The 13,720-nt window shown below is 38.9% G+C and overlaps 1 protein-coding gene across 3 annotated transcripts in view; it reads left to right on the top strand.

The window, feature by feature from the left end:
* The window catches only part of LOC149076163 (fasciclin-2-like), a 190,896-nt gene that overhangs the window by 161,590 nt on the left and 15,586 nt on the right, over positions 1 to 13,720 (top strand). For all 3 annotated transcript variants that reach the window (XM_089243714.1, XM_089243713.1, XM_089243712.1), the window contains exons 2-4: positions 7,591 to 7,786; positions 11,253 to 11,401; positions 13,410 to 13,679. In XM_089243714.1, the coding sequence (XP_089099840.1) occupies positions 7,591 to 7,786; positions 11,253 to 11,401; positions 13,410 to 13,679 (615 nt within the window). The remainder of the gene's footprint in view (positions 1 to 7,590; positions 7,787 to 11,252; positions 11,402 to 13,409; positions 13,680 to 13,720) is intronic.

The following is a 13,720-nucleotide window of genomic DNA, read 5'->3' as shown; positions in this document are numbered from 1 at the left end:
GTAAGCAAATTAGCGAGACACTGAATCAGCACCTCCTAGAGATAGGCCTCCGCACGCTGCTTGTGACGTCAGCAAGTAGTCCATTTTCCCTCAGAATATTCGAGGGAAAAATATTCCCTGCTCTTGCCAGTATCATCGTTGTGAGGAAAATAAATGATCGGGCTCAGAATTGGCGATTTCTATGCCCCACACCCAATCACTATGCGGTATTTGTGAGCCAATTAGGAAGATTCCACGCCAAAATAAGAAACGAAATAGGATGCTGTTTCAAAATGTGGCAAACTTCATAGGTAGTCTGAATGACGTTTATGGCAACCCGTGCGGAGGCCTATCTCTAGGAGGTGCTGACTCAATTCTTTCGGTAGCTCATCCACTCACTTGGTTCATTACACTGTCATTCACTCATACAATTATTCACCCAGTCGGTCACTCGTGGTCATTGACTGGAGCAATCGCTCACTCACCGTTTGACTCATACGGTCAATGGTCACTCAATCGCTCAATAATACGGTTACTCACCTACTCACTAATACAGTTACTCATTCGGTGTACTTGAGAAGTTACTCTCTCGGTCACTCATATTTTCACCAGCTCATTCAATTCATCCGATCGCTCATTACTTCACCACACACTAACTCCGGCCATACCGCTTTTGGCAACTTGTTGCCATTAACGAGTTGGGGTGGAAATGAATGCGCCCTTTCTGGGTGATTACCTCAAGCTCGTTATAGAAAATATCGTGTTCTATATTCTTCCCACGGATCGAACCTAGGACCTGACGGCAACCATCTTACCAACACACCACTCAGGCGCTCTCACTAGCTTTTCACCCAACTCATTGGCTCACCACATATTAAGGCACTTGCTCAATCACTAGAGACGAACTATTGTCGGCGAATTTTCCGAAACTCAACTTGGTCAAGGTAATGCTTCAAATCCAAGTCCACGCGATATTAACCTGATTTCCTCACGCACTTACGGTGATGGACACAACACAGTTGAGCCCATACGGTAAGACAACGCTAATTCTCGGCTCGTGGCTACCTAGCCCTGTCATAACATAGCTCTTCTGCCCTCGTGAAAATATAAATTCAGGTAATTTCTATAAGTCCTTATAAACCAGGTTTCTTGAGTCATTTTAGAATAGCGCACACTTTTTCAAATTTTAGGGACAAATTTGTTCTGAAACCATTTCGTTATATCACCAACATTTACAGTAGAAATAGAGAAGGGAGAGGATTGCCAGAATTAATTTGGCCAATCAACTCCCCACCCGATATACAAATTCTAGTCATGGCCCTTTCATTCATCGTTTAATAAATAGATGGCAGCATTAAAATCCATTGAACACTGGAGACGCACTGCGCTCAGACTATTAGGCCTTGAGACACCTGCACACCTCAGTTCATGGGTAAATTGCCAATGGCGATAGACCAGTGTTCTCGGTTTGAAAGAACGTCACTTACTGCCTTGCATCTACGTAAGACGCCTATAAAAGGGAACGGACTCGCTGTCCTTCAACTTTAAACAAAGTACTGCTTTTGCTGCTCCAAGTAACGTTTCTAATTGGAACCCTTCCTCTCTACTTATTCAGATGTCGTCGTTACATGCTCTTAAGACATCGGTTTCATTCGCAAAGGTAGGCGTAGTTCAACTTCTCTTTAGATGTGATTTTAGATGCAAAAAATCTCACACACTGTGTTGTGGTGTTGGTATTGTGCACGATATGTCATAAGGGGTCATTCAAGTATTACATCAGCATCGGGGGGGTTTCGGTTTTACTGATTTTTGATGACGGTGGGGGGCGTTTGAAGGTTGCTTACGTCATCAACCACCCCCTTTTGAAGATATGAAATATTCGAAGCTGCTGACGAAATTTTGCTGACGGGGTAGGGGGGTCAAAAATGGCTTAAAATCTGTTTACGTAATACTTGAATGGCCCCTAATGGAGAGAGGAAAAAAAAAGTTTTTTTTTTAATTTTTAGCTTCAGAAAGTGGCGAGAGGTTTGAAAGCTTGTCACGTATGAATGATCATCTATAAAAAGAATCATTTCTTTGGGAATTTTCTCGCTTGCCTCAATCAATCTTAAGTTCCTTCTCCTCCGAAGTTCATTTCCCAGTGTTGATGACGGTGATGTGTTGTGCCATAGCCGTGTTGGGCAACGATGGATCATTGAGCATAAGCGTCGTCGTCCTTCCTTCTCAGTACATCACATGGGATGAGGCCATGGGGGTGGTTGCTGAAGTGCGAATGAATTCCTCTTCCGCCATCCGACTAACTTTTAATGGCCAGTCATTGGCGATTAACGTTTAATCCGTGTCTTGAGGCATTGCTGGAAATCTCAACCTCTGCCGTTCTGCGATTGATGAAGCTTACGAAGAAATAAAATGATAGGAGGTAGAGAAGAAACCGGCTGTACAATTTCGGTGTTATTCTTTTTAATGATAGCGGCAATGTTTTTCTTCTTTTAAGATCAAAAACAAACCATAAGGGTCGATCAAATGTCAAATCAAACGCTCGAAAAGATTTATTAAGGCGGACCAGATTGCATATCCAGTCGTAAGGCAGAATTGAACATAGAAACCGAAAAACAATTATGTTGTTCAGAAAAATCATTTTTTAGCATTCAGCTAGGCATCCAATTTCTTGAAGCTATCACCCGTGAATAAGACTTTTGGTTGGATCGCTAATGTGTACGTCACATTGACAAGCTGCGCAAAGCCATCGTGACTAAACGATCCCATGCTTTCGCGTGCTGTGATTTTTTTGGCATGATAATGCTCGTCGTTTGCATTTTATGAGATTTTGCATCACCCATCACTATATCCTCGATCTGTCGCGAATGTGTCGTTCATTTGTTTGGAGTTCAGATCTTCGTAAAACACTCTACAAGAGACAACTACTACTTCACCAAACACCACCTCTGGCCATATCGCTATATTGCAATTTACTGCCATTAGTGAGATGGGTTGGAAGTGAAGGCGCTGTCTATCGGTGGTCGCCTCGAGTTCGTTAGGGAAAATATCTATATCCTCCCTTGGGTTCGAACCCGGGACCCTGACAACAACTTTCACGATGGTAGACGAGCATCTTACCACCATGCCACTCGGGCACAAGAATGATTACTAGCGAGCCCCGAAATTTTGTAAAGTACCCGATATGTAGGGAATAACATTTCTTAAGTCTATTTTTTTTATTACTTTGGTACCCCCCCCCCCCCTCTTCGAAATGCCAGTTCTTCCCCCCCTCCGAAATAAATTCCTGGCAATGGCCCATTTTACGAGCATTACGTAACAAAATCATGCTAAGCGAAATCTCGATTGTTTTTTGCAGCTTTCTCAATATTTCATAGTATTGAACAGCTGAAGTCTCACGGACGGTATTTGCTTTTCAAATAGACATGTGACTTCTTGAGAGAGTGTTTTTGAACATGAGGCCATTATGGTTTTCTTATATTCTGCAACAGCATCAAATATACTTTTTCATCCCATCCTAATGAATCCACTCGAATGGTTTATCCAAAGTCTTTCTTAGGGAAGGACGTACATCAGCTGACCAAGCAATTGAATCTCTGCCTTCAGGTCCTAGGTGGTTCTAAGTAAGGCTGTAGTGGAGAGGAGGGTGGCTTGAGGAGTCCGAATCCCCCGAAGTGTGAGAAAATCATCTAAAAAAGGGAAAAAGTTGGCCAAATCTATTGTTCGATCACTTTGGTCCTCCCCCTTTCCGAAATGAAAGTTGTCCCCCCCTCCGAACGAAATTTCTGGCTACGGGCCTGGTTCTAAGGCCGCCCACACAACAGTCACAGCTCGTTTGCCTTTCGAGAGATCCGTTTCGTCCCAAAACACATTGTTCTTCCCTCTACTAGCTCAATGGTTCTCAACTGGGAGAAATATGGCTCCCTTGCGGCCCTGTGATATTTTATTCAATTAATGGATAGTTATTAAAAGGGCTTCAGAGACCCGTAAGATCACGCACATTTGAAGACAAGGTCATTAGAAAAATAACTTGGTTCAATGGGAGGCGGCTAAAAAATGTTAAACACTGTATCACCCTATATACATAGTTATTTTTTTAACTGTATCTATGCATCTTGCGACCGCAATAGTCACTCTTTTTTCCTCTATAATTACTCGTGGACTAGGAAGTGCGTAACGCTTCCCCTAGCCGTTTGCGTTTCACATATAATTTGTAACGATTTTTTTTTTTTTTTCATTTATTTTCATGTAAAAATTGTGTATTGTATGATACTCGGAATGCAACGGACTAGCATGTGTGCTTTGATTTTTCACACCACCTTGACTCTTCCTGCCCCTACCAGACACGTTTTTACCCCGGCGGTGACCTATCGGTTAGAAATTCTTCGGAATATGGACTGGGTTGTCGTTTCGGTTAGTAAGTAAGTAAATGTACCAGCCTATTCACTCACATCAGTCAGGAACGGATCAGAATCTGATCTCTGAGTTTACGAGGGACGTGACGGATACCTTGGAACGAAGATGGGCTGCGACTGCTGGGTGGGAATAGACATGTATCATATCTTCAGGGGGACTCTTTTCGTCCACCTTTCTCATTTAGTCAACTCTAGTATATCGGACAAGGAATATAACTGCAACACAAACTATATTTTCATTCGAAATATTACTATAAATAGAAAACGCTATTCTTGTCTTGATCAGCAACGATTTGTGGTTACCCAATGAAGTCTTGAAAACCCTTTTCAATGTCAAAATGGATTATTTGATCACTTATGAAAGGGGGGAGGGGTAAACTATATATTCGTCATTCATCAGAAACACAAATGGGCTATTTTTTTCTTGGGAAAGAAAGACTCGTTATAAATACGCTAGTGGCCATCCCCTCATCATGGTCAGACTATTACCGAACTAACGACCCGAATATCCTAACCGCTGATGGAAGAAAAACTTTGTTTCTACGAGGTGCAACTTCTAAATCCGGTCAGTTGGTGATGAGGGGTGACGAATGAAAACACATGCTGAGAATGCTCCAAACTACAATCATTCTAGAGACCCTCCCACTTACATGACATCAACACATTCCTCTCAATCTTATGAGCTGAATCGATGAGTATTTTCCTTGTTTCGGACACAAGACAAAAGAACGAAAGGAAAAGGAACGATGAATAAGAGTCCTTGTCTGATTGGATGATTTCGATTGCGTCGTTTTTCTGCTCAAATGCTCCCGGAATTCCAGAACAGCAGGCGGGAATTTTCTTGTTACGACATTTTTCGCAAAATGAATTCCAACAGAATACTTTTTTTTTTCTTCTATTTATTTCGGTTCAGACTTATCGCTCTCTAAGGATCATTTATTTTTGGGCGTTTCGTCAGTGTGTTGTATGTTACAGATAGTGAAGTGTGTCTGATATCGTGTAAGAGTGCTTGTTTGCGTCCAGATAATATGGCTCTTTCGGGAGATTTATTACACATTGGATCGGGTCGATCCTTTTTTTTTTCTTTGAATTCCTACGTGACGATATATCTCTGACGAATCGCTATTATGGGTCACCAGACGTCCTCTTTTAGGAGGACGTATTTACCTTTTTTGATATTATTTGAAACGTCCTCCTACGTTTTAGAAAATCGGTTTTTTTGTCCTCTTTTTCAGGTTATGTAAATTTTATGTAATATTTGTACTCTCATATTTCATTACATGAAATGAGTATATGAATTATTCATATACTGTCTCCCTTGATTAAAATGAGTGTTGATGCATTTTTTTTTCAATCCACACATGTTTACACACTTGGAAACAATCGCCGTCAAAATTCCCAGAACACAAGAACCCAATTGCCTTCAAACAGGCCAGATGCTATTTTAATCATGGCCCAACTTGCTCGAGGATAATATGAAAAAGACAGTCTGTACAATCGCTCTGGAAGAACTAAACTGCAACATCCGTTTGTTATACCATTGCTTGCACACCAACAGCTAATGCCATATACTGAAATGAGGAGGGAAAGGGGTGTTATATATGCTACTTCCATTAAGGAATAAAGAAAATAGGATGCAAACAACAATCAGTGCTGATTCCTATGGCGACCGTCTGATGTTAAAGGCTGTGGAAACTTCCACAAATGCCAATAAATTTAACAAAGCGCACTGTACTTGGCCAGAAAACCTCACCATGCTCAAGACAAAGGCCACAGAGGAATAAAACTGGCCAGACAATAAGAACAATTCATAAGCGAAGGGAGGTACAACGTTGTTTGGTTAATTTGATGTTTTTCATTTTTTTAGAGGTTTCTTTCAGTAGGAAAAACAAGCGTGCACTATCAGGTGTCCTCCTTTCCTCAGCTTTCGAACCTGGTAACCCTAGTCATATCTGCACTGATTAAGTGTGAAAATATTGGCTCGAATTTTCGGTTTGCTGTTTAGCTAAAGAAAAACTCGCCCTTCGATGTTCAAGGGCGGATTTGTGGTTTTTCCGCCCTTTTCCCATTCTTGTCCAATATTCTTGACTATTTATTCCTTGAATTCGCCGCCCTGTGAGATAACCCTCCCCCCCCCCCCTCCGTAAATGTGCCTTTGTCTCCAAAGAACCCATTTAAATATGCAATATTGCGATAGTATTGCATACTAAGCCCAAGGTCTGGCACCCGCTTGACGACTTTTTCCCTTCGTAGGGAAAAAATAGAAAGCATACATATTGCCCCCCCCCCGTATTCTCGGGTGATTATGTAAACCTAGCATGAACCCAGAGTGTTCATGGTTTGCTGGGGATTGAAAAATTCCGTGTTACAGGGCCGTAAAATACTTAGCCAGCCCCTGACTCTGGGTCACTTTTGGTCATTTCCACGCTCACACGTCCCTTAAGTCCTTATTTCAGTCACTCACTGATCCTTCGCTTTCTAGGTCACTTTTTAGATCATTCACAAGCTTGTACACACTCTAGTTCACCCTTTCGGTCATTCACAATGCGTATAAGTCAATCGGTTGTTAACTCACTGACCAGGGCCGTACCCCGGGGCAGACATTTTCATGGGGAGCCCCTTAAAAGAATAAAAAAATTATGCAAAATAAATGTTCATTATTTGTGAAGCCCCCCATTCGGCTCGGGGCCCCGAGGCAGAGCCCCCGGCTGCCCCAGCGTAGTTACGGCTCTGCCACTGACCTAGTTTCTTGCTGTTTGGGCAGAGGCGATTTATGGTGAACTGTACAAATTTTGCTGCTTTTCTTCCATGCTCCTAATTTTCTTCACTTTCTCGAATTTGCTGCCCTAGACTTATAGCCCTCGGTAAACATACCACTATCAGTGCCGTTTTAAGGCATTGGCCCACCCGGCCACCTGAACTGAAGAGGGGCCCCCCAAAAATGAGTTGAAATTTTCAAGAATTCGTTTGGTAGGGCTTCAGAAAAATCAATTGGCCCAGAGGCCGCGATTCTCTTAAGACGGCCCTGACCACTATCGATGTTTGAAACTAAAAAAAGTTTGTATTACATTATACTCATAATATCAGTTAAAACACAATTTAATTTTTATATTATTAAACCTAAGATTGTGCAATTGTTTGTTCATGATGTTTGGGCTCTATGTGAATTTATTATGCAATGTTTTTTTTTGCTTTTCAGCATTCCTTTTAGTGCATAGGACAACATGTGAAGGTGCGAAGCTGATGATTTCACCGCAACATGCTATACAGTATTTTGAAGCGAATAAACCCTCTGGCCTGATGTGTGCTGGCCGGGCTGAAGGTGATGATGCTAGTGGACCTGCATTCACAGAGATGAGGTGGTTAGATCCACAAGGAAATGTCATTCCAGAAGGGTAAGACACAAATGCCTAATTTACCTGCTTATAATACGCGGATCATATGCGTTAAAAAAAGTTAGCTGACTAGAGGCAAATCGACGTATGTATTAACCGCTTAAATGCGTAACTTCGCAAGTGCGCTAAAGTTTCTTTGAACATTAATTACTGCAGCCAGTTTGACGATCAAAATTCAATATGGACTTTGCACATAAGATGAAGGCATATTCTTCCCATTTTATATTTTGAATTTGCTGGTAGATCTCGCATTTAATGACTTTGCTTTGTTGCAGAGCATGTATGTTTGTGATTACGCTAATTTGTTAAAATGACATGTATGCGTTTTCTTTTTTTTTTTTACCTTGAAGTTTGCATCCCGAATTTTTGCTCTTAGTGTAGTTTGAATCAGAAAGAAGGTGCTTATACATCTGGAAAGTAATGTTGTTACAATTTGTTTATTTAATATGCGATTTTACGTCCTGTTTAAGACCCTGTATATTGTTTAAGCATTACAATTTGAAGTAATTGGATTTTTCTGGCTTTCTATACGTGTAAATAATGAAAAAAATTATCAGCTCGAAAAAAAAGTACTGTTTAAAATTTATTTTTCCCCCTGCAATTTGAATAAAAACTATTGTACGGGGTGACCATACGTCGCGTATTTCATAGGGCAGTCCCGGGTTTTCCTATTTTTTACACGAAGCTTACTTCAGTTTTCATGGTTTCTTGAAGTCAAAGAGGAAATTATTTTCCAACTCATAAATTATACAATGATGTAATTACAACTATAAATAAGAATAGTGATCTCACCTATTTGTCTTTGTGAATGTGGTGGAATTCATTTGAATCCATTGCAATTTGCAGTAATGCTTCATTTCCCGCCATTGTGATTTTTTTTCGTTGTTTTAACAACCCTTTACATTGCTTAAGATTTTACCTGACCATATTTCTTATAGAAAAATACGGGTAATTGGGATCCTAGACATGGGAAGTCACTAGTAGTTGCTGAAAATTATGCCAATAAACTAAGCAAAAGCCGGAAATTATTGCTATTAAGCACTGAAAAAATGCGGCGGGAAATGAAGCACTACACTGTAAATCCCGTAAATCCTAGCGATAAAAATAAAATTCGTTCAGTATAACGCGCGTGTGTGTGTACACATGACCCCCGCATCTTGCTGCGGGACCCTAAGGCGGGGGTCTTTTTCGGGGGCTTTAATCAGAATTTTCACGGACCCCTCCCATGGTGAATTTACAGTGTGAAAAAAAAAACCAAAATGATAAGAATCGTCCCTGACCCTAAGGCTGTAACCCTTTCAGTTCCAACCTAGCGGAAGGGGGGAGGGGCATGAATATATGTGATTATTCATATTTCCCCAGTAGCATACCGATATAGAACGACGTAGAGATTTCGAAACCGTTCGACGTATTTCAAAAGAGACATATCTATCGTATGACATATATCATATCAATCGTAATAGAGACATATCAATCGTAAAAGATATTGTTCTTCCAAACGAAATGCTGTAAAAATGAGAAACTATTTTTGAGGGAAAAAAATAGATACTTTGGAGTTTATTGAGTGGATACATTTTTACAATATCGTCCGATATCAGACAAGTAAAAATTTCCGACGTTCGATATTCATTCGACGTTTTAACGTCGGACCGGTATCAATACAATGTCCTAACGATATCGTTGTGCTACTGGAGTTTTGCTCTCATAACTATGACAATTGAAAAATAACACATTAATCCTCGATTCAGAAATAAGAGTGGGGACTAACTGACCACATTTCTTCGGGAAAAATACTAGATATCGGGATTCCAATTACGCGGGCATCGCCAATTATCGCTATAAAATTAACACCAAATGTAAAAATTGCAAAAAAACACTAAAAGAACTCCAATGGCGAGAAGCGAAGCATTACTGCAAATTAGAGTGGATTAAAATGAATTCCACGGAATAAAACGTTTGTCATTACAAATAAGTGAGGTGAATATTCTAATTTATAGTTGTAATTATCGTAATGTAGTTTGAGTTGCAAAATAATTTCAATCCTTGATTTCCATGAAAAATAAAAATTCAAGTTGGCTTTGTTGAGAAAATATGTGAAAAACTGGGATATCCTCTTACAAAAGCGGTCGAAACAGCCAAAATAACGTGAAAATAAAGGAATGTCCCGGAGAAATACTAGTCGTATGGTCACACAGATGAAAGCTTTGTTGAAAATGCGAGAAAAGCCAGGATCCACAATTTCTGAAAACGGTGAAGTTTAGGGTTACCAACTGTTTCATCTTTTTTTTTTTTTGTCATTTCAAGGGTCCTCCCATGTTTCAGAAAGTCCGCTCTTTTGTCCTCCTTTTCAGGTTTTCGGAATTATTTTTCTTTTTCTGGGAATTCCCCCCCCCCCCATTTTGAAGAATCTATTTCTTCATTGGCACGAGAGTTTTTGTGGCTGTTTTGTCCCACAGCATTCACAGTCACCGAAATGCGCTGTTTTTTCTGTCTTTTTTTAGCAGTTCTGTTTTACAGTAGGGAAAAATTATTGCTGTGGCCGGTTTTCTTGTTGGAATAGTGACGCCACCTGTTGTGAAAATTGGGATGACGAAAAAAAAAACCGACCCACCACAAAAATTTTTCTGGATTCAAACAGAACAGATTCGAAAACCGAGAAAGCAGGACGCAACTTCTCAATAGATAGCGCCACTATTTTGAACAATAAAACCGACACAACAATGATTTTTCCCTACTCTAAAACAGAAGTGCTAAAAAAAAAAAAGAGCAAAAACAGAAAAATTCTGGGAATTTCTACGGTTATAGGTGAATGCGTGTGGGAAAAAAACACACTCATATGAATGAAGAAATGTTTCAAAGTGGAGAAAATAATCTACCCCAGAAAATTAAAATAATTCCGAAAACGTGAAAAGGAGGACAAAAGGGCGAATTATCCCACACATAGGAGGACACATGAAGGGAACACCCTATCCAGTGATGGTACCATGGATGGTAACCTATTCCAGCGAAATTTCCCTCACAAATTTCCCTTTTGACTAAATTTTCCCCACGCATTCAAAAAAATGTGATGCCATCTAGCGGTAAAAATACGTAATCAAGTATTTTACAATAGAAAAGTATTGCACTGCATTAATTTTTTTATTTTTTGCAAAATTCTTTTGTTTGATGAACTCTCAAAATTTCCCACTAATACTAAGAAATTTCCCACTTGGGCAAATTTTTGCCAATTTTCCCCACGAATATGGAGTTACCATCACTGACCCCATTGAAGTTCCCAGAACTACCCCACATATGCTCAATAGAATACAATGAACAATGAATTCTTAGTGCTGCCATCTAGTTTTTTATTGTGTAGTTAGAACTTTAATTTCCATCTGTTAGTTTTAAAAGAAATTTATATTGTTCTTGGTTTCAAAAGCAAAAAAAATTTTTTCCTTAAATTTGATTTTTTTTTTTTCCTCTTCAGGAATCAGATGGGTGTCAAGCAGATGGGGCCTAGCATGTTGAAGCTCACGTTTGAAAACCCACATGAAAGTGAATCTGGGTTTTATAATTGCACTGCCTTGTACAGAAACACTGAAAAATTAGAAGCCTCTACATTTGTGACTTTCTACGGTAAATAATTAAAATGGATAATTGTTTAATCGCCACATACAAGGTGTCCCATGAATTCAGTTGAAAAAATTTATAAAAATTGAAGGAATTGGTATATTTGAATGTGGTTTGTAAAAAGTTTTTCTCAGGAACTGGGATTTTTGCACTATAGAAAAAAAAACATTTACTGTATTTTATTACTGTATTTACATGTATAAGGAACCCTCCAGGTTCCAAAAATAGGAAGGAAGTTTCTCATACATTAAAGCCTCGCTTTTGTGGAAACATTTGAGAGACAAAATTTTGTCGAAAAGATGAGTGACTATTAATCAGGGATTTGAAAATCATCTTTTTATTATTTATTATTTTGCCATAGAAAAGAGGCTGGCCATATTTGAAGGATGTTTGCTAAGAGGGTTTTACTGTATTATAAATGCTAACAAATTACTAAATTTGATGAGTGACTGCAATGATGATACAAGTTAGTGAAGTAGTGGGATGTGCTGATTATGGTGTATCAGTGATGAGGAATTTAAGAATTTCTGTGATGAATAAAATATATATATATATATTTTTAATATCTTAAAGTTTTTTAAAGATTTTTTTTTTTCGAATTTTAAGCCCAAAAAAAAAAAAAAGGTACTGCACATTAAAATACATTAGTCCAATTTTTTGTAGATAGAGGATGCTGCACGATTGCAAAGCATAATAATCAAGCGAATTAGTCCTATAAAATGCAAGGTGTATGATTAACTGCTCAATATCCTATGCTCACATCCCACTACTTCACTAACTTGTATCATCATTGCAGTCAATTTTCTCAGTGGTATCAGAGCCAGGGGTGATGTGTGTGTCAACAAGCATCCTCGGAAAATTTATAAGACTAATTTGAGCACCGCTGAGATTTGATTCATAAATCAAGATTTCCAACAATAAGCTGAAGATGAGCACCCGGGTTCAAAACCCTTCTGACAACCTGCTTCTTACTGGCTTAGGTTTTCACCATGATTTTACCATTGGTTGATAAAGCACTGTTGAAGTTGTTTTACCTCAGCTACAAATTGCCAGCTGAAGCTTTAAGCATACTTCAGACATAAGAGATTAAAGAAAGGGTAAGGTCAAATCATTTCCAGATGTTTTGAGCAAAATTCTCTACCTCTAATATTTGAACTAATTTTTTTTCTGTAACAAAAAACAATGATCCTATTTCGTGAGAATAACTTTTGCAAGCCACATTCAAACATATCAATTCCTCCAATTTTTATGAACTTTTAAACACAAATTTATGGAACATCCTACATTAAATTTTCACAAGTTTATTTTTCCAAGTTTACACTCATATATTTTTTCTGATGTTCAAGATTTAATTTATCAATATGAAAAATTGCCAAGTCTTAAACATATAAATTTAACATATTAAAAGATTTACTCAAAAATCTGAGTTGCGTGGGGAGATATGATAGATGTCTATATGCTTAGAATCTGAATTTTTTTCTTCCATAAATGGAAGATTCAATTTTCATTCAATTTTATCAGAAAATCTTCAATTTTCAAATTCATTCATACACAGTCTGTTTCACGATACTCAAGGGACCGGAGAGAAGTAATTTTTATGCAGGATTTGTCATTAAGGATGGGATATGTTAACACTATAGGATGTGTGCTACTTTACCACACAATAACTGAGCATATACCATCATATGGCAATTTCCAACCAGTAGAGTTAGATGGCGCCTTCATTTGCCCACCCATGTGGTCACTCCAGGCTTCATAGATAAAGAATTTGTTTCTGAGGTATTGTGGCCAGATTCGAGCCAGTGGCCTTGACTTTAACCTTCATAGTGGAAGATGAGCATCTTACAACTGTGCCACTTGAGCGCATATATAGGAAGTGTGATTTCTCTACCAGAGAGTAATATTGTTACATACACAATTATTGTTATAGAAGATGCAATTTGCGAAAGATTGGGAAATTGCTGCTGGTATTATATTTTTGAATGTTCAATTAATTTTTTCAAATATATTCTAGTTGGAATCAGCTTTGAAGATTGTGAAACAGATCAAAGTCTAATAAGAGACAGAGAAGGTAGGATATCTTGCAAGCCGACGGGAAACCCAATACCAAATATCAACTGGGAGAAGGATGGACAGTTAGTCAATACAGATCGCATCAGCATTACTGCAGAGGGAATAATAATCACAAATGTAAAGGACGACGATGGAGGCATATATCGGGTAGAAGCATTTGTACCTGAAACAGGGAGCAATGAAAGGAGAGATATCCGTGTTAGCGTGTTCAGTAAGTGCCTCAACTTTCTATTTACGGCATTGGATGCATCA

Source organism: Pholcus phalangioides, unplaced genomic scaffold, assembly GCF_987345545.1.
Source record: "Pholcus phalangioides strain wild (caught in Gottingen) unplaced genomic scaffold, Ppha-v1.0 ptg000015l_1, whole genome shotgun sequence".
NCBI lineage: Eukaryota > Metazoa > Arthropoda > Arachnida > Araneae > Pholcidae > Pholcus > Pholcus phalangioides.
Note: the sequence above shows the minus strand (reverse complement) of the source record. Positions and strands in the feature narration are given on the sequence as shown.